The following is a 19,680-nucleotide window of genomic DNA, read 5'->3' as shown; positions in this document are numbered from 1 at the left end:
GTACAAGGAACTGCTGCATCTACAAGTGAGGACGGAGATCACCCAGACACACGTCGACGGGCCACATGTACAGACGGACCTCCTCGATGTCCCAAATGTTTCTTTTGTGACGAATCTGGAACAGAGTCGACTGGACCTCTTGATGAAGCCGACGCCGAAAATTACTCAGCGCGTCAAACAATGTGCCCTGAAAGTGCAAGATCAAATAACTGATAGCACAACTTAGCTCTGGTGAGCTAGTGGCACAGGATGCTGAACATCACTCTCAGTGCCGAACACAGATGGATTTTCTCACGGCGTGGGTTTTTTGACCAAAAGACATCATGGCCCATTATTTTGCTCTTTCTTGACATCCCCCCCTTCTCTACTCCTCCCCACCCCCAAATTAATCAAATGTTACTTCGGAAAAGTACAAGAGGCACCACTCGAAACAACATCCCCCACCCCTCCCCCCAATGACATTGTCCCATTGACATGCACACAATCTCCAATATTGGCCAATTAAATATGATAATTAAAATCTAGATATTAATAAATAAAAAACTGGTTTAATAGTTTGGGGGTTGTGGGTTTCGATATCAACACTCAGTACTATGAAATTGACTAATTAATTCAAGTGTTAATCATTTTCTGGACACACATTGGAGGCACGCCTCGACCTCGTGTTCTAAATCTCGGGCCTCAGGATTCTGAACACGCGATCTGTATGAAGTATAAAGTTTATATTATAAACGTTATCTCCGTACTCGGCCCTCTCGGAAGCTGCCAAATGACGTACGACGCGCTGTACACTGTGTGTGCGCTCAGTCGGTGTAGTTGGCAGCAGTGGCTCCGGAATTTCCTTGCCGCTCGTTGGTTCAGCCGTGGACCCTCGAATCGTGTACAAAGCGGACGGATATTGGTTTAAATGTTACTTGTGGACGAACACGGACGCCGTGGGACCAGGAAATTGCGATCTATCCACTCCCGAGGCGTGTCCGGCGTTGCTGGGCCGCGGAGTACGACCCGAGATCTGTTCACGTTTCAGTTTCCCCGCACGGATTGGAAGGACAGCCGGATCACGCGAACCTTCATCGTCGCCGAAGTCGACGGTCACGGGCGTGTTGCTCGTTGAACGTCCCGTTCCCTCCTGAGGCCCGTTTACCTTCCAACGTGGACTCGTCGTGGCCCTCGAGCGACTCGCCTGTCCGTTTGGCACAACCGGCCGGCCTGTCATCCTCTTCGGCAGACGAGATGATCACCGGACAGGAAATGTGAGTCGGCTCCTGATCAGGGACCTTGTAATCACTGAACACCGTCGGAGTTGGTGTCCGGATACCCGTGAAGGTTCATCACGAGGTCATTTGTGCGACACGATTATGGGCAGGTTTCTTCTTCTTCTTCTTTTAATTCTTCACATCTTTATTCTTCTTCTTCTTCTTCACTCAATTATTCTTCTTCTTCTTCCCTTTAAATTCTTCTTCTTCACTCTTAATTCTTCTTCTTCTTCTTCACTTTATATGCTTCTTCTTCTTCTTCACTTAATATTCTTCTTCTTCACTTTTACTTCATCTTCACTTTTAATTCTTCTCCTTCTTTCACTTCACTTCTTTTAATTCTTCTTCCTCCTCCTAACACTGACCTTTTAGCTCTCTAGTCTGGGTTCGATTCCCCACTCCGATCGCTGTTTCTCCCGCAGAGTGTGACCTCACGAACCCCAACTCTTGCATGCAAACATTAAGCTGGGTGTTCCGTCTGCTGCCATTGCCTGGTGGACGTTGACGATCCCACGGAGTCCCCGGAACCCTGAACAAATCCTAAATTCCTGTCCGAATCACTTCCAGTGGATCGTTGGACCTGTCCAGCTGGTTTGTGAAAGACTTGCCCACCAAGGTGGCAATAATTGCAGGCAGTGAATGTAGTGGTTGTCACGTGGTTGTCATGTTCTCCTTTGCACTGATTGTGTACAAACTAATCTGTGGATTGGGAAAAACACTTCATCATAACAGGATCTGATGTATCCATGGGAACCGGAGAGAGAGGGACTGGGACCGTCAAACTATTCATGAAGAACCTCGAAATACAAAGGGCTTTACAACACCCACCCCCGCCATGATAGGGTTCCCGTGCAGACCCCCATTCCCTCCCCGCCATGATAGGGTTCCCGTGCAGACCCCCATTCCCTCCCCGCCATGATAGGGTTCCCGTGCAGACCCCCATTCCCTCCCCGCCATGATAGGGTTCCCGTGCAGACCCCCATTCCCTCCCCGCCATGATAGGGTTCCTGTGCAGACCCCCATTCCCTCCCCGCCATGATAGGGTTCCCGTGCAGTCCCCCATTCCCTCCCCCTCTTTTAGGGTTCCTTTGCAGCCCCCCCATTCCCTCCCCATGTTGGGGTTCCTTTGCAGCCCCCCCATTCCCTCCCCATGTTAGGGTTCCTCTGCAGCCCCCCATTCCCTCATGTTTGGGTTCCTCTGCAGCCCCCCATTCCCTCATGTTTGGGTTCCTCTGCAGCCCCCCATTCCCTCCCCATTTTAGGGTTAGTGTGTAGCCCCCTCCTGTTTTAGGGTTCTTATGCAGCCCCCCCCATTCCCTCCCCATGTTAGGGTTCCTTTGCAGCCCCCCATTCCAGGGTTCCTTTGCAGCCCCCCCATTCCCTCCCCATTTTAGGGTTCCTCTGCAGCCCCCATGCCCTGTTTTCGGGTTCCTGTGCAGCTCATCTTCTCCCCTCCCATATTGTACAACCATCTCGTAGAAACACCCGATGTGATACAAGAAGTGATATTTTGATCATAACAATCTTCAGACATAGTTTAACCTTTCATCAAAACAAGCAGAAACTTTTACTCGAGTAATTATAATTTATCACAAAATACCTGGTTTTGAAACTCTCACTTGTCCGTAGCTTGACTGTCATTTTGTTGTTTGTATCACAAGCTCATTAAGAATACACGAGAACTGTTTGCGTTCATTTTTAGTGGGTTGTTACCCCCCTTACCCATCCTATCGTGGAAGGCTTGGGATGCTGATTCACAAACAAGAATTTGGGGGAATTCACAGTCTGGGGCCTGTTGCGTTTCCAGGAAGGCAAGTGCAAGGATTACGGAGATGGAGGCCAAAGAGTGGGGTAAGGTTTGGGTCGGGGTTGGGGTTAAGGTTCTATCCCTTCTGTTTTTGGATTTCAGCAATGGCTTGCGTTTTGAACTCTCGGGTGTCGGCCGGAGATCGAGGTTGACGGTTGGTGAGGGATTTTTTTTTAAAGCTTCGAGCTTGTGCATTAATGCATTTTGGTGGTTTGTAAAATGGTCGTTCATTTGAAAGGTCACGTGAAGGTGGATCTAAACTGCACCCAAGCTAATTGGTGGTGGTACTTGAGTTTGGGGCGATGACGGTGCCGACGGGTGGTGTGTGGTGCGTGTTGTGTTCATGTTTGCATGTGCCAAATATTCCAGGCATGCTGGATGGTGAGAAGGAGACGTGGAAAGTGAAGACCTTGGATGAGATCCTACAGGAAAAAAAACGACGGCGAGAGCAAGAGGAGAGAGAATCCAAACGAAATAAGCTTGTATGTACTACCTATGTGACATTACGGATTGTACCTCTCTCTCTCTCTCTCTCTGTCTCTCTCCAGAGATATTGATGCTTTGAGTGCTGTCCCAACGTCGGTTACAGTCACACAGTATTGGTCTCGACATGACGTGCTCTGCTGGGTTGCAGGATGAAAGAGAACCTTCTCGGGAAGCTTTAGAGGAAGGTGAACTCCGTGAACGTGTCATCACGGTGACCACCTCTCCCGTGCAACCCGACATGAACATCGACGATCGGTAGGACACCCTGACAGCATGGCTACTCAGACAACGTACGAACAAGTTTGTTCTTTCTCTCTAAGATGGTGTATATATATATATATATATATATTTTTTCCCCTCCTCTGTTGCTCCTCCAGTGTGGATGAGGAGGTGCCGTTGGCTATCCAACCACCCCCGCCGGCACGGCATGAGCGTAGGGAGGCCAGGCGCAAGGAACGACGACGGAGAAGATCTCGCTCCCGGGAAGGTGATCACGCGACTCGCATTAACCGAAAAGGAAATGGCGCGTAAAGTGGTACACCGGGATACACGGGAAAGTAACTCAATTCGCATAGTGAGGTCATAAGTTGCATCAATCGTAAAAGATGGAGAGGAGTTTAAACTTGTGTTTTATTTGCATCATTAGTCGAACAACTTTTGACTTTTAAAGGTTCCACCCATTTAAAGAACAATTTAAACAAAATGGCTGCGAGTGTTCCAGTATCTCGAGTAGGATAGTTTATGACACGTATGGAATTTACTTTGTGTGTAAGTGGAAGATGAAGGTGACGATGACGATGATGCGTTGTCAGGGAGGGTCCAGCGGGTGGAGGAGCGTGGAGCGAAACGGAACCGGGCGGAACGTGGAACCGGTGCACGAGGAAGCGAGAAAGAGCACAGACGTGCACGATCTCGAGACAGGGCAGCCCGTGAAAGGTGGGCACAAAGCGGCTTACCTCGCGTACCCGTCTGTCCCGGACTTCTCACCGATTCACTGGCCGTGCCGACTCTAATGGGACTGTGTTGTCCTCACTCGTGTCGCAAGGGAGAAGCTTGAGCGGGAGCGAAAACAGGGGCTTTCGGTCTTGGGCAGAGAAAGAGCACCAAGGGAGAGGGCTGTGGACGAGCGCCGGAGAGACAGGGAGAGCCGCAGAGAAGGTCGGATGTACAAATGGTCTTTTTCATTCCGAGATGTTACTTTGCCCGGGTCCTCTGTGTCATTCTGACCTCGTCCGTTCCTGCAGAACGAGCGCACAGGAGTCGGCAACACGATAACGCTGGGGAGAGTGACGTAGGAGGGAAGCGGCCATCAAAGGACAACGCATCTGAAAGGAACTATGGTGAGTGCAGTGGTGAATCATTGGTCATTGTTGGCTTGTATGAAGGCCCCAGGTGCCTCTGAAGGGAAGAATAGGCCGTGGATTGTACTTGCAATGACTGGTGAAGTTCACGTGTTATCAGCTGTTTTGCCACATTATTTATTATTAATTATTATTAGGTACGTACATTAAATTACATTGTGTGCAGAGACAGAGCTATATGCACATGTGGCATGAACGGCCCTCCGAGACATGTCCATGCGGACATGTATGCATTTGAATGACGTGGAATTGTTACTTGTGCACGTGTCCACCGATCCTACAGCATTGATGGTACTTGCCGGTTACGCCATTAGCCAGGAGTATGGGAGTCATGGAAGGGGAAAAGAAAAAAGGCCTTCCCAACAACCAGGGCCTCCATTGTCCGAACGAGACGGTCCACCTTTGCACCACGTCCATGGAGGTTTGATGCACCAAGATCCTTGGCTTGCACAACTTGAACTGCCAGCTTTTGCTTTCCTTCACTCATCTTCCTCCATTTTCTCTTTCCTTGTACCCCCCTCCTCCATTTTCCTTTTCCTCGTGCTTCTCCATTTCTCTCTTTCTTTGAATGGTCTTCCGGCATGTCTCCCTGCCATAAGCTGTCTGCCCTTTCGTTCAAGGAAAAGACAGAACAGGATTTGAATTCTCGGCAGAACATGTGCAGCCCAGTGACCCCGATGACAAAAAGTACTTCTCTCATGACACATCCACAGGTGACTTGGGGTTTCCTTTCGAGTACGGTCGATTTCGTTTTGATTTCTTGTACAGCTTGGCGTTGAATGGTAAACATGAATGTTATCTTTGTTGGTTCTTGATGGTCCTGGTGTGAGAGCCACTTTAATCAGGACCATGTGTTGGGTTTGTCCGAACAGCGACAGTTCCAACAATTTGCAAGAATGTTCTCCTGTTGCGATTTCTAAATCACGATGAATACTCTTTCCTCAACGTGTCCCAAATTTTCTTTTCACTTCTCCAATTCACCACATCTCATTCCCCACTACCCTCTCCCTTCCCGTCTTATGATGGTTACCTGTACCCAAACCATTTCAGACTCTGGTTCCGATACAGAGGGGCTCAGGAGAACTCCGAATCATGGCTGGATGATGCGGCGAGTGACCCCGGATGGGCGGGATGGCAGAGCCATCGATGACGACGACGACGAGGATGATGACGATGACGATGGGGAGGAGGAAGATGAGGAGGAAGAGGATGAAGATGGAGAGAGGGGAATGGAAAGCAGCAGCAGTGATGAAGGTGTCTCGGATGAAAGTCGTTCAGGACAAGATGCAGCTTCATTGGCATCTGGTACGTCGTGCGGTTGTACATGGACGTCGTGCTGTTCGTCTGAGGTCCTATGGTAGATCTGGTGGAAGAACCAGTTGATCTCAGAGATTCATTCGCCATGTTGTCTTTCCATCCACCCCACGTTAAAGTAAACGTTCCTTTTCTTGCAGTTAAAGTGAAACAAAAGGCAAATTCCACAAATTAAAAATGACTATCTCATCGGAATCGTATTCTTCCACGTCACATTTCGTACATGCCTACCATCCAGGTACGGCCATCACGCGAAACCCATCACTTGGCTCAGATTTTTTAATATTTGTTTTAATTTTTAATACAAACATGAAGTGAAAGGAGACCTCCATATGATCAAATCTCTCGATTCTTGTTTTTACCGCGCATTCACGAAGCGAAAAGTTGTTTCACTTTGTCTGTCTGTCTGTCCACAAACGTCAATTTATGATCAAAGAACAGCTTGATTTAAATTGAATGCTGTATTTTGAACGTGAATCGGAAAACGAACCTGGAGTTTATCAGTGCTTTGACTCTGAATTCGTCCCGACCGCACATGCACAGAGTGGTGATAATTTTTTTTTTACTCTGCCTCGCTGTCTGGCAGTGAAACACGATTGGAAATCATTCCAAACAGGAAACGTAACGTGTTAAATAAGGTGGTGTAAAAGATGCTGCATCAACGTCGGTAAACGTTGGAAAAAAAATTTTTTACGACAATTTTAAAATCTTCATTTTATTTCAATTGAATTATTTACCTGAACACTGGACAACACAAATCGCTTTCTTGGCATTTTCAAAAACCCTTCCGTTTCGCAGTAGACTATTGCAGCATTTTACATCATCACGACCAATCAAATTTGCAGCTCGCGGACCCCGCCCACGTCCTTGTTTCTCAAGATGTCTCAGGGTAAGGTGTTCTATGAATTTTTTTGGGATGAAATGTGCACTCAGTTCCCCCCCCCCCTTTAAAGCAGTGGAATTATTACGTTTGGCACTTTGTGCCTTTTCCACGCCGCATGAAAACTTTTGTAACAGCGTAATGTCCCAAGAGAACTCGATTTCGTTGTTTACTTTACTTTACGCTCATGCACTCTGTATGTGGATGATCCGTGCAGGTGGAGAGGCAGGGGAGGTTTGCAGTGACGAGGAAGACGAAGAGGAAAATGCACCGTCTGGAGGTGGGGAAGCGAACGTGGGATCTGTTGACGGTTCGACTAAAAGTCTTGAGCGTTCTCGCCGAACAGATTAACCATTAACAGCTCGACACCAATGGCTACGTTTATCTCACACCTTCTGGCCTCGTTTCCTTTAGCTGTGGAGTCCAAGTTTGACTCTGCGGGGAGTGATTGCAAGGATGCCGAGTCAAAAGGGGAAATCTCTCCAGACTACCTTCCTGAATCTCCCCCGCTCTCCCCACTACCACAAAAGCCTGAACTCCCTCCATACCTGCCTGCCATCCAGGTACGGTCACGTGGAGCTCATCGATTCACTCGAGTATTGCTTGCCTTGGTGTCGAGGATTTCTTTTTCTTATTTTTACAGCTTCTAAGGCTCATAGTGGAGCTGCCACATACACACACATGGACAGACAGATGAATACATGAGACACAACACGGGACTGTTAGACGAGGCAAACAGAGCCACCGAGTTTGGGGGAAGTGCTGCCACTTCCCGGGGCACTGTGGCTACCAGCGATGCCGCAAAAAAGGCACCACCTTTCTCGCAGCACTCAGCGGGGCATTTCCCAAGAAGGAATTTCCTCCTCCCCATGGATGCCAACCTATGGTTGTTTGTCCATGCTCTTATACTTTTTAAAAGCTGAAAGTCAGGCAAGCAAGCAGCACGTGCTATTTTAAAGTCTTTGGTATCGCTCAGCCAGGGTTTGAACCACCGACCTCCCCAGACCCAGGATGCAATAACTATTACATCACCAGGTCTGGTAAATAAAAAGGTTTTTCAATAAAAGGGTCAAAGTCTGCCATTTTTCAAGGGTTAATCCTTAAACTCAATCATCCCATGTTATCTCAAACTCCCCCACCTCCACCTTCCTACAGTCCAAACCTTCAAAATAACGAACACTTGTGTGTTTAGACGTTGTTGGGAGGTGGCACCCTTGTTGGTACTTACCTTTAAAAAGCTCTCCCAGTAGTTTTATCATTAACCACACAGTTACTTCTACTCTTGGAATTCAAAGGAGCATGGCTGGACCTAATTTTATTTAAAACTCTTCATTTACCCATGAGTAACGATCTTCTCTCTGAACTCCTGACGATGAGTAACGCAAGTGTGTATGTGGCTAAGATGTCATCCGTGTCCAAAGTTGAAGGTCATGTTACGCGATCGTGATGTTTCTTTCTGCATATTTGAAAGATCATTGTGCAACGATGCATTTTTAGGCCCGCATACTCGTAGTGACGATCATGTATTGCCTGCCGTCCGAGTCGTTTTGTGATTGCCAAAGCTCATACGTGAACAAATCTCAATCCCACCAAGGGTTGCCGCAGCGTGGAGGAGTTCCAGTGCCTCAACAGGATAGAGGAGGGGACATATGGGGTCGTGTACAGAGCCAAGGATAAGAAAACAGGTGAAACGCTTTTCTGACACCACACCCCGGTCGTGCGGCACGGAATTTAACCCGGAACCTTCAGGTCGTCACGACTCATGGAATTTCCATCGCTCTAGATGAAGTCGTGGCCCTTAAGAGACTCAAGATGGAGAAAGAAAAGGAGGGATTTCCCATCACGTCGCTCCGAGAAATCAACACCCTTCTGAAGGCACAACACGATAACATTGTGCACGTGAGGGTGAGTTGGACGCGTGTCTCCGCCATGGTGGGTGGAGTTGTTTTAGTCGTGGTAACTCCGCTTGGTTGATTCGTTACCGGCAAACTCGGTAGTCACGGCTGTAGTTTGAGCATAAAAGAGCAGTTTTCTTACAAGTGAAACCTGGTCATGCAAATGATGAGATTTCTGGTTTTGCCGATTTGCGATAGGGTCCGTCAGGTGACCATGTACAACTGACATGTGTGGAGGTGGTGACATCTGTGCTTCCTGCTTGACGCTTGTATCATCATGACAGTATTGACAACTGAGATAATGAGGGGGGGGGGAAGGGGATTTTCCTGCTCACAGCACCGTGTATCATCTTGTGCAGGAGATCGTAGTTGGAAGCAACATGGACAAGATCTACATCGTCATGAACTACGTGGAACATGATCTCAAAAGCCTCATGGAGACCATGAAAACTCCCTTCCTTCCTGGTCAGAATCTCAAGTTTCAGCACCTTGCATTTACCGTGTGGTTTGGCTTTAAGTCAGGGGTATGATGACCATGTTGTCCTGAGACAAACAACAAACAAAAAAACCCCATGGTTTACATCGAACGAACGTGCAGAGAGCATAAAACAACACAAAAACCTGAAATGTTGCGAAATTTCTTATTGTCAAATATAATTGTCAAATTAAAATATAAAAAAAGGATTTATAATAATAATTCAACACCAAAAAAACCAACACAAGATATGTCCACCATACGTACAGTACATTGATTTTAGCACACATTTACAACGACAAACAAGTCGAACGAAATCGAATCAAACGTTCACGTTACGAGGACCACCGTGAATACAAACAACGGAAATAAAAACAAGAACAGGTATTGACAGCAACGGTTCCTAAAAATATACTAATTTGACAGTATCGGCACAAAATATATATATTCGCTCAACACATCGATCCATCTATCCATCAGGATCAATCTCCGTTCAGAGCGTTGGTGCTGCCGAAGCAGTCTCCTTCCTTGGCTATTGGGCACAATCCTGGACTGGGTCGCCACTCAGGCACAGGATACCAGCAGCATGGTGGCACTCATTTAGCCGACATCAGAAGGACGACAGGCAGAGTTAACCCCACCTGGTATTAATTCAACAACCGAGTGGGATCCCAAGTCCACCACCCGAACCATTAAGCCAACACCAGGCATACATAGATGTCGACTTTAAAAGAACATATCAATGTGTAGCTAAGGACCTGAAAAAGGAGGGGGGAGGAATCAAAATAGAAGAAGAGAACAATAATAAAAAGGAAAGGCAGAGGAAGAGAGAGAAAAAAAAAAGGATGATGAGTACAAAGTAAGTTTTGGGGAGAAGTGGGGAAACAAAACAAACTCGGACACTCGGTTGGAAGGGCATTACCTCCGCCATGCAATGCCTGATCCACAAGAACATATCAGGCCCAATATATTTTTCAATAAAAATTAATAATCCTCATATCCGGATCTGGATTCAGATCTTCACCAAAATCGAATCAACTCGTCCTTGTCACGCACATGTACCCCAAGTTTCGTCTGAATCCGTCCACAACTTTTTGAGATATCGTGCCACATATCCTTGTTGGCCCTATCTCTCAATGGCGACGAATCGCTTCAAAAATTCTCGCCGTCGGATCCGGATCTTCACCAAAATCGAATCAGTTTGTCCTTGTCACAAACCCAACCTGTCCACAACTTTTTGAGATATCCTGCACACAAACAGACAGACAGACAGAGAGGGGTAAAAACCACCTCCTTCCACCTTCGGTGGCAGAGGGAAAAAAGGAGAAAATAAAAATGGATAACAATGGGGTGCAAATTGTCTACAAATCATAGTCAAAACGTTGGTACCGGTGTGATTTTTAGACGGTGATTTACAATGTTCAGACATCATTGATCGCGTGGACAAGATATGGACGAGCACGAGTTTTCACGCGATTGGTTTTACAAGGGAATTCTGGAATGTTCACGTGACATCTAAGGGTCCTCGTATTATTTGTTGTTGGTAGAAAGTCTCCCTGTCCTTCATCCACACTACTTTCATGCCTGGTTTATCCCTGTGCACTTCCAGGTGAGGTGAAAACTCTGATGATCCAATTGCTGAAGGGGGTAAAGCACCTTCATGACAACTGGATCCTGCACAGAGACCTCAAGACTTCAAACCTCCTCCTTAGTCATGCTGGGATCTTGAAGGTGTGTGTGTGTGCATTCGTTCATTGCACATTTCTCCTCTCCATTGTCCTTTCCCACATTGCCAGTATGATTACAATGTGGCTTTCTGCCAAACAAATTGCAAGATCATCGAATCGTTTCACACAATGGCGTTCCCATCCCTCACAGTGAGACGTTCGTTTTGTGTTGGTTTTCAGATTGGGGATTTTGGCTTGGCGCGGGAGTATGGTTCCCCTCTCAAGCAGTACACCCCCGTGGTGGTGACACTTTGGTATCGTGCGCCAGAACTGCTTCTCGGAACCAAGGTTCAACACATGGGGGTCGGGCCGTGTTGAGGATTTTGTTAACCGTAGCCCAAAAGCTTAAGGTTTCTTCCTGTAACCATATTCTGTGGAGTACATGTGTGTGTCCTCCATAACTCCAAAACCACCCGTCGTTATGCTGACGGGAATACTCGGAGAGCGAGGAGGGGCGGCTCAGAAAGGAGGGTGGAGCGACGCCTCACTACACGTTGCTGTACACTCCGGGAGGGAGCGGTGAGCGAGGAAGGGGGGTGGGGGAGGTGGAGAGCGACACATCGAAAATTGAGTGGACATTTTTCAGAGTAAATGAATTAAAATATTATTCCAATGTTTTTTTTTTCCAATTCTCTTGAACTCGTAGTTCACTTGTCCCGTTGCTTTACTCGTTCTGATCCTCACATTACGTGAATCGTTCTTTTAATTCGATCTTTAATTTAATTTGTTTTGCCTTCCTAAAGGCCCTGTCACACCTTGACAATTTAGCCAGCGTATGTCGACGTATGAAAAATTTGTCTAAAACGTTGGCACACGTCGAATACGTATGGGTAAGTTTTGTATACGTTAAGAGCACGCTGGCATACGTCGTAGTACGCCGAGCTGTTAGACAAATTTCTCGACGTACTCCTCACACGTTCCGCATACGCTGGACATAAGATGTAGGCACGTTACGCGATCGTTGACACACGTCGACACACGTTACTTGTAAGGTACTCATAAGTCGAAACACGTCGAGGTAATGTTTAGCATCAGTATTCCAGACTCCATGGTTTTTTTTTTTTTCTTCGGCGTGACGGTGATGTTGACACTTCGATTTCTAGTGCGGTTATAATATAATATAATTAATAGGCTGCCGCTCAACGATTTAAATCATAACCACACTAGAAATCGAAGTGTCATCATCACCGTCATACCGAAGAAAAAAGCAAAAATAAAATAAACCAATGCCACCCGCAGGGTGACCCGTATCTTGCCAAAAGGTGACCACGTGTGACTTATTTAAGGTCACACTGAGGTGAACAGAGCTGCTATCCACCAGGAGCGACTCCTTGAGGAATATCTGCCGACGAGAGATTCCGATGAGAATCGTTCTACAGAGTAACCATGAAAAATATGCTTTTGCCTCATAACGTCACCAAATGACGTCATAATGTCTCAAGCTTGACATATCTAGAAAGCACTCATCGAGGTGTTCAATTTGAGGTACTACACGATATGGTTCCTAAAACTTGAAAATTTGACCTTGGGGTCAAATATGTTTGACCTGAGGTGCTAACCATGAAGGTCAAGGCCAATCGCCACCAAAAATTAATCAGCTGAGCGCCAGACCATGAACTATATTCCCATGAAGTTTGAAGACGATCCGATCAAAATTACTCAAAAAATAAGGGTTTCGTCGACTCCCCTGATTTGCGACAAAGTGACCTTGACCTTCAAAATTTTGTGCACTGAAAGGGACCTCTATAGGCCTCTGATATGCGAAGTTACAAAAATTTCCGATGATAATTGTGCTCTGCAGAATTTTTTATACGTGATTACAAACAAACAAACAAACAAAAAAAAACATACAAGCTGACTAACATATCTTGCAAAAACTTCGTTTTGGCAAGATAAAAACCATGGAGTGGAAAACTGACAGGTTCCTCCTGTGAACCCCATTTTTATATACCAATTCCCCTAAACACTGCGAATACGCCATTATACGGTAGCTGTAAGTTAGAAACACGTTCAGTAAGTTCTGTGGTCGTCCGGAAGACGTCGATCAAATACGTCAATGTGCGTTGGAGATACGTTACACATAGTTTCAAAGCACGTTACTCATAGGTTAGAAATTAAGTTTCGGGTCGCAAAACATTACCTTGACGTGTTTCGACTTATGAGTAACTTACAAGTAACGTGTGTCAACGATCGCGTAACGTGCCTACAAATTATGCCAGCGTATGCAGAACGTGTGCGTCATACGCTGGATACGTCGAAAAATTTTCAACATGCTGAAAATTTGTCGACATGCTCGGCGTACTACGACGTATGCCAGCGTGCTTCAGCGTGCTCTTAACGTATACAAAACTTACCCATAACGTATTCGACGTGTGCCAACGTATTCGGCAAATTTTTCATACATCGGCATATGCTGGCTAAAACGTCAAGGTGTGACAGCGGCTTGACACTTCGATGTCCAGTGCGGTTATGATTTGAATCGTCGAGCCGCAGCCTTTTAATAGCCTACGCCACGTGATCGTCGGCGATACGCTGCCGCGCGCTATGCATAAGTTAGACTATCGTTGGGCATAAGTTGTGAACACCGACAACACGCTCAGCATTCGTTGGTATAAGTTATCTATATGTTATTGAAACGTTCTGTGTACGTTACCAATACGTTATGCATACGTCTAACTCGTTATGAATACGTCCAAAACTGGAAAAAAAAACATCAAGAGTTCAGCGTACGCCAGCGTTTTACATACATTTTGATACCTTGCCATACGCTGGCTAAAACGTCAAGGTGTGGCAGGGCCTTAAATCCTGAGATTTCCCCACGGAGAACCCAGCTGCGGCTGCGGGAGCCTTCACTGCAATCCCGCTGGTTGGTTATTATTATTGCACTTGATGAAGTTACACTTTTTGGAACATTTCTTAATTTATTTTTTTCTTCACTCAATCCAATTGTCCGAATCCAATAGAAAAAGTGAAGTTTAATGCTTTGGCTATTTCACATTGTCTTGTGTAAATACGGAGAACGAGGGATCACAGCCTTGCATGCTTAAGGTAAATACGCTTAACTCGTAAGAATCGTTAATTTCTTTAAATTTTCAGATTTCACTCCTGGTCGACACTTAGTCCACATGCTTCAGTCCTCAAACCCGAAGACAGATTTCGATTTTACACTTTCATTAGTCCATGAGAATACATCGTGGTTACAAGACATTTTTGAGCAGGCTGGTACTTAAATTTACCCAAACACCCAATTTTCATTCGTGCACTCCCTCGGAGTTCCATTAGTATGCATGCAAAGTTTTGTGCTGTGACGTTTCATGGTTTTGGAGTTATGGAACACACACACACACACACACACTAGTATAGATGGATTACACACAATAATCAAGGGAATGAACAAACAGGGAGGAAATGCATTAAGTTGAAAGTAATAAGGTTGGGTGAAGTAGGGTTAATTGAAGGGAAAAAATATTGTGAGTATAGATCGGGGATCACATGAGATGGTGCTGCATCACTTGCTGGAATCCTTGGACGGAGGAGTATGGTTGGAAAGAGGAATTTAAGAATGGAGGTGAAAGGTAAGCCTGCATTGTTGTAGTTGAGTGAGGAATATGTTGATGGAACAACGCATACATCCTGGAGGAGCTGGGGAGGGTGAGAGGGCTGGGAGAGCAAAGTGAGTTTGAGTGGAGTGGAGTTGGTAAAACAACAACAGCAACAAAAACCAGAGGCCACTGTCCTGGGATGTCAGAGGAAGAGACCTCGTGCTTTGGACTCGTCAAGGGAGATTCAAATAATACTGGGTTTTAGAGTTCACTGCATCTGGGAGGGACTGATGTGATGCTGGGGGGCCCCACCATAGGAACAAGCAATACTCCGTTGAGCTATGGACAAAGACCTTGAAGATTGTGAAGAGTTCTGATTTTCCGAGGACTTTGATCGACAGAGGATACCCAGTCGACGGCTGGCTTTGAGGTCAGCTTTGCTGTGTGGTCAGTCCAAGAAAGGTCATGGCTGATGTTGAGGCCTACAAGCTCGAGAGAGTGAATATATTCCTGTGGCTGACCATGTCAATGGATGGCCGGTTCATTTGACGATCCTTTCGAAGTGACGGGATGAAACAGTAAGATTTTCCAGGATTGAAATAAGTATTCCATTTATCAGACCAGAGTATGCTTAATCATTTCCAGATCAGCAGAGAGATGTACTCTGCCTATCAGAGGGGTTGGGGATGGGAGAGGGGGGGGATATTGTATGACACATTGTGGAGTCCTCTGATAAAAGGAAGAGCGGTGTTTCTCGCACATCGGAGAGGATTTTATGTAGATGAGAAACAAAACTAGGCCCAAGATACTACCTTGAGATACTCTAACCTCCAATGGGAGGAGGATGAGTGGGTTCCATTGATGGAATTACATTGTCTGCTTCATTGGAGGAAGTGAAGTCCAGGAATGAAGGCAACCTTCTCTGCCACAGGCAGGGAGCTTGGCAAACAAAGCAGGATGCCAGACTGCGTCGAATGCCCCAGTTCTGGCCAGGGAGATGGTCCTGACCTCTTGCTTGTGATCTAAGGCCACCGTTGCCGAGAAAGAAGCATCACCATGTCCAGAATCTAAACTGATAGAGATCAAGCTGTGTGCAAACAGGAAAAACTTAACATCGGCAGCAATGATCCGATTCCATAAGCTCACAAGTCTGTAGTTCATGGGATGTGTTTTTGCATCTTCTTGTGAATGGGAGTGATGTTGGCAGATTGGAGGAGGCCAAGGTGAATAGTATAGACAGCAGTATGGGATTTGAGAACATGGGCACTGATGTCATCTGGGCCCATCACTAAAGGAAGGTCAAGGCCAGGCAGAACTGTCTCTACCTTCTCAGGTGTGAAGTCCAGTAGACGGTGGGTACAAGGGGGTGAGACAGGGACAGAACGGGATGGGTCAGGTACATGAGATTTGGAGGCAAAGACAGAGTTTAGACATTCTGCCTTGTAAATCAGGTGGAGTCTGCAGTACAGCCATTTGAGCTACGGAGGGGTAGCGTACACCGGAGATTAACTTGACGAGGCACCACCATGACTTGGGCGAATGGTCTTTGGAGAGTTCGGCCTTGAGATTTCTGGCTTACCTCAAGGTGAATGCACACTTGAGCCTTGGAGTGACCTGAAGTTACCTTCAGTTGGGTTAGCCTTCCGTTGGAGGAAGCAATCCGCTGGACTTTGACCACTAACCTCACTACAGAGTAACCATACACAATAATAAGGACTAGATCTCATGTGGATCCAAGACAATAATGAACCATGACATTTTCAATGGAATTTTTTTTTTTTTTTTAAACCCGTGAAATCCATTTCTCCTCCGAGTCCACAAATTTCTCAGTTAGTCCATACTGCTCCCGCTTTTACTGCCTCCCACCCCATCCACAGGAATACTCTACTCCAGTGGACTTGTGGTCCGTGGGTTGCATTTTTGCGGAGTTGCTCACTCAGAAACCCTTGTTTCCAGGAAAATCGGAAATCGATCAAATAAATCGCATCTTCAAGGTATCGTTGAATCGGGCTCTCACCGGTCTTCTCGTCTGACTGCGGTCATTTCCAGCTTGTTCCCCAATACTACACTTTCCTGTTTTCCTCTCCACATAGGAGCTTGGCTCTCCCAACGAGAAGATCTGGCCGGGTTACGGGGAACTGCCAGCTGTAAAGAAAATGACTTTTGCTGAACATCCGTACAATAACCTGCGGAAGCGTTTTGGAGCACTTCTCTCAGACCAGGGTTTTGATCTTATGAACAAGTATGCTTCTTAGTACCGCACTGCTGCCCTGCGCTCTTAACCGCACAAACTGTACTCCTCCACTCTGGCTTTTCAACCCGGCTCCACTCCACCCCCACTTGCTACTCTACCCAGCCCTGGTCTACCCCACTGCTTGTTCCAAAATCCTTGCTGATTCAGTTGCCGGTATCTCTTGCAGATTCCTGACGTACTGCCCTTCCCGTCGCATCACATCTGAAGAGGGCCTTGACCACAAGTACTTTACAGAAAGTCCGCTGCCCATCAAATCTTCAATGTTCCCAACGTGGCCGGCCAAGAGCGAGCAGCCACGAAACAAGAGGGGCAGCAGTCCAAGGCCTCCTGAGGGTGGCCTTGCGTACAGCCACTTGGTAACAGACTATGTTCTGGGAGGGGTTTTTTTAGCGAGACGTACTGCTGTGTTTATAGAGGTCTTTCACCCACATCACCTTGTGACATCATTGCATGTCGAATCAAGTCAATATTTTGTGAGGAAAGGTTGTTTGCATATTTGCAGTCAGCCGCATTCCTCGCAGATCTGAGGTTGTTTGCCAGTTTGATAACGAGAGCAGGCATTGCCAAGTCAATAAATCGGAGTTCACTGGGAGGGGGGGTGGGGGTCACCGATCCGTACAGTGTGTCTCATGGACGGAGGACAAATAAATGTTCGAAAAGCAGCACAAGCACAAAGTATCCTCAGGGCTTTTCAGGCGTTTGTCCTCACAAGCACCGCAAACCACTTGGGGAAGAATGGCATGCGTAATAACACCGTGTTCGTCCCACGTGACGCGGAGCCACCGTGGAAGTAGGGTCCCCCCTAAGAGCAGCACCGGTCCGCGGGTACCTGACACCGAGGCGATTTGTCGAATCGACGCTCTGGCTTGACTCCGCGACGAGCGTGTAGCCAGGTTCACATATCGTCTCAGGTGGGCACTGGAAACAATTAGCATTGTTTGGTGTTAGAAAATCACACTTGATGAAGGTGAACCTGACATGCAAAATGAGACATTAAAAGGTCACATCACGTGATGTGGAAGAGCTCCACGTATTACCTGGGGTGCGAGTGTATTACTACTGAATCAACACTGACTAACACGATGTTGTTGCTTGTGCACAAATAATGTGACTTGTAACACACCACAAGGCTGACAGTTTAACCGCACCCCCGTTCGCACGTCATTTGAAATGGCCACTTTGACGAAATCGCACTGAAGCCGAATGAACTGTTTGTTTATTTTGGGTTTGAGTTACTAACATAAGTTTTCATGGATTTGATCTTCTGGGCACGTATGCTTCTTCTGCCACCCATAAATGAAAGTTGATAGTCGGTGATGAATGTGACTTAATAATAATTATCATTGTTGTTGTTTTCAGGGAGACGACGATATAAAGGACGGCGGTTTCCATCTCACATCCACCAATCAGGGTGTGTCGGCCGTGGGGGCGGGCTTCAGCCTCAAGTTCTGATTGGTTTACGTTCGGTCACGCCTTTCATTAATCCAGCCAATCACAATTCACGAAGGATGCAAGAATTCAACGGAAGTGAGATGGCCCTGTTTGTTTGTTTTTTGGCATTGGGACAATTGGCTACGGCCCGAGATAACCTCCTGGTCGTGTATCTTCACAGATCACCGCTCGCCTCGCCACGTGAAACTCTTCGGTTGAAGTGTTCATTGGGGGCAAGTCGGTTTACGTGGAGTTTTGTTTTCTTCCTGTTGTTTCTTTTGGAAATCGATTCAGCACTTTTGGTATCAAAGGCTGTTGGTTAAGATGTGAGGAACACAGTAAAGGAACTTTGGTCACTGGGCTGACCCTTTTAAACTATCCTGTGTTGACTGATGGCTCTAAATAAAACGAACGTTTTTATCCCAATTCGCAAGATCGTCTTCCATGGTTGTCCGGGCCCTTCCTCTGGTTCTTTGGACCTTTCTTGCACTCATCGGAATGGTGTTCGCGCCGAGCACACGAGTCGTCTTCTTCATCTTTTAATTTATTTACAAGTTACGAAACATCAGTATAATTCTTGAGGAAGTGGGATTCCATTACAAAATCGGTCCGTGCTTCTGCATCGGGGTGCTGTATCATGGAGCATGCTGTTCGCCGGCCGGTGTGGTGCCCATTCGGCGATTCCACCGAGTGGCGTTCGATCGCTGCCTTGGCAGAATAAGTGCATCCCGTTCCTGATCAATCCACCAAATATTCCTAAGAACGAGTTCTGAAGCCCGGCGTTGAAAAATTCTTCAAATAGACGCCCATCTTGCTTTCAGCACGGCGCACCTGCACATCCAGGATGATCAAATTAAACGAGGTTTAAGATGGCCTCGGATGTGCTGATGGACCGTTTGAATCTTGTACCGACAACGTCTCGTTGATAATCCGACGCTTTCTCCCTGCACCCCCACACAGCCTCCAAAACGCACTTTCAAATAAAGAATAAAAATCGAAATAACAACAAAATGTTTCCTTGAATGACCTTGACATTTTGTCAATAATATGGCAAGGAAATGTTCTCTTTGTTTGCACTCAAGGGCATCTGTTTAGTACGTTCATAAACGTTGGACGATTGACTTCCTATTCACCACCACATCCATGTTATATCTCATCCCTTCCCACATCTTCACATCTTCAACCCTCTGTTTCTTTTATCGGTCTCTCTTTTCCTTCTCGGTTTTCATTTTATCAATGTAGCCCAACCCAA

General features: G+C 46.5%; 2 protein-coding genes across 6 annotated transcripts in view; one reads left to right on the top strand and one right to left on the bottom strand.

Annotated features, from left to right (window-relative positions):
* LOC147016401 (tumor necrosis factor receptor superfamily member 1A-like) overlaps nt 1-1,349 on the bottom strand; it is an 80,763-nt gene extending 79,414 nt beyond the window's left edge. Inside the window, exon 1 of the mRNA XM_085845026.1 lies at nt 1,145-1,349. Within this exon, the coding sequence (XP_085701152.1) occupies nt 1,145-1,216 (72 nt within the window). The 5' untranslated portion in view covers nt 1,217-1,349. The remainder of the gene's footprint in view (nt 1-1,144) is intronic.
* On the top strand, nt 974-18,854 carry LOC147016400 (cyclin-dependent kinase 11B-like). 5 transcript variants are annotated; one of them, XR_015049033.1, is made up of 23 exons: nt 974-1,253; nt 3,064-3,107; nt 3,433-3,545; nt 3,698-3,804; nt 3,927-4,036; nt 4,362-4,485; nt 4,595-4,707; nt 4,794-4,889; nt 5,194-5,331; nt 5,510-5,623; nt 5,961-6,215; nt 7,322-7,384; nt 7,519-7,667; nt 8,699-8,789; nt 8,888-9,009; nt 9,359-9,464; nt 11,084-11,205; nt 11,382-11,489; nt 16,621-16,737; nt 16,837-16,985; nt 17,164-17,353; nt 18,357-18,524; nt 18,610-18,854. XR_015049033.1 is itself a non-coding variant. In XM_085845012.1 (22 exons), the coding sequence occupies exons 1-22, from the start codon at nt 1,234-1,236 to the stop codon at nt 18,447-18,449; spliced, it is 2,523 nt and encodes an 840-aa protein (XP_085701138.1). In that variant the 5' UTR covers nt 974-1,233; the 3' UTR covers nt 18,450-18,854. The 5 variants fall into 5 exon arrangements, 4 of the variants coding, with proteins under 4 accessions (XP_085701138.1, XP_085701137.1, XP_085701139.1 ...); XM_085845012.1 differs by having other exon boundaries at nt 5,531-5,623; nt 18,357-18,854; XM_085845011.1 differs by having other exon boundaries at nt 18,357-18,854.
* The last annotated feature ends 826 nt before the right edge of the window (nt 18,855-19,680 follow it).

Source organism: Eptatretus burgeri, chromosome 11 (assembly GCF_056783735.1).
Source record: "Eptatretus burgeri isolate ZD-2024b chromosome 11, Ebu_testis_v1, whole genome shotgun sequence".
NCBI lineage: Eukaryota > Metazoa > Chordata > Myxini > Myxiniformes > Myxinidae > Eptatretus > Eptatretus burgeri.
The sequence above is the reverse complement of the archived record's forward strand: the minus strand, read 5'-3'. Positions and strand labels throughout refer to the sequence as shown.

Coding starts and splice junctions, on each gene's coding strand:
- LOC147016400 (XM_085845011.1), top strand. CDS start 1,234: ATGATCACCGGACAGGAAAT. Junction 4,708..4,793: donor CAGGGAGAGCCGCAGAGAAG/GTCGGATGTACA, acceptor CCGTTCCTGCAG/AACGAGCGCACAGGAGTCGG. Junction 8,790..8,887: donor AGCCAAGGATAAGAAAACAG/GTGAAACGCTTT, acceptor CCATCGCTCTAG/ATGAAGTCGTGGCCCTTAAG.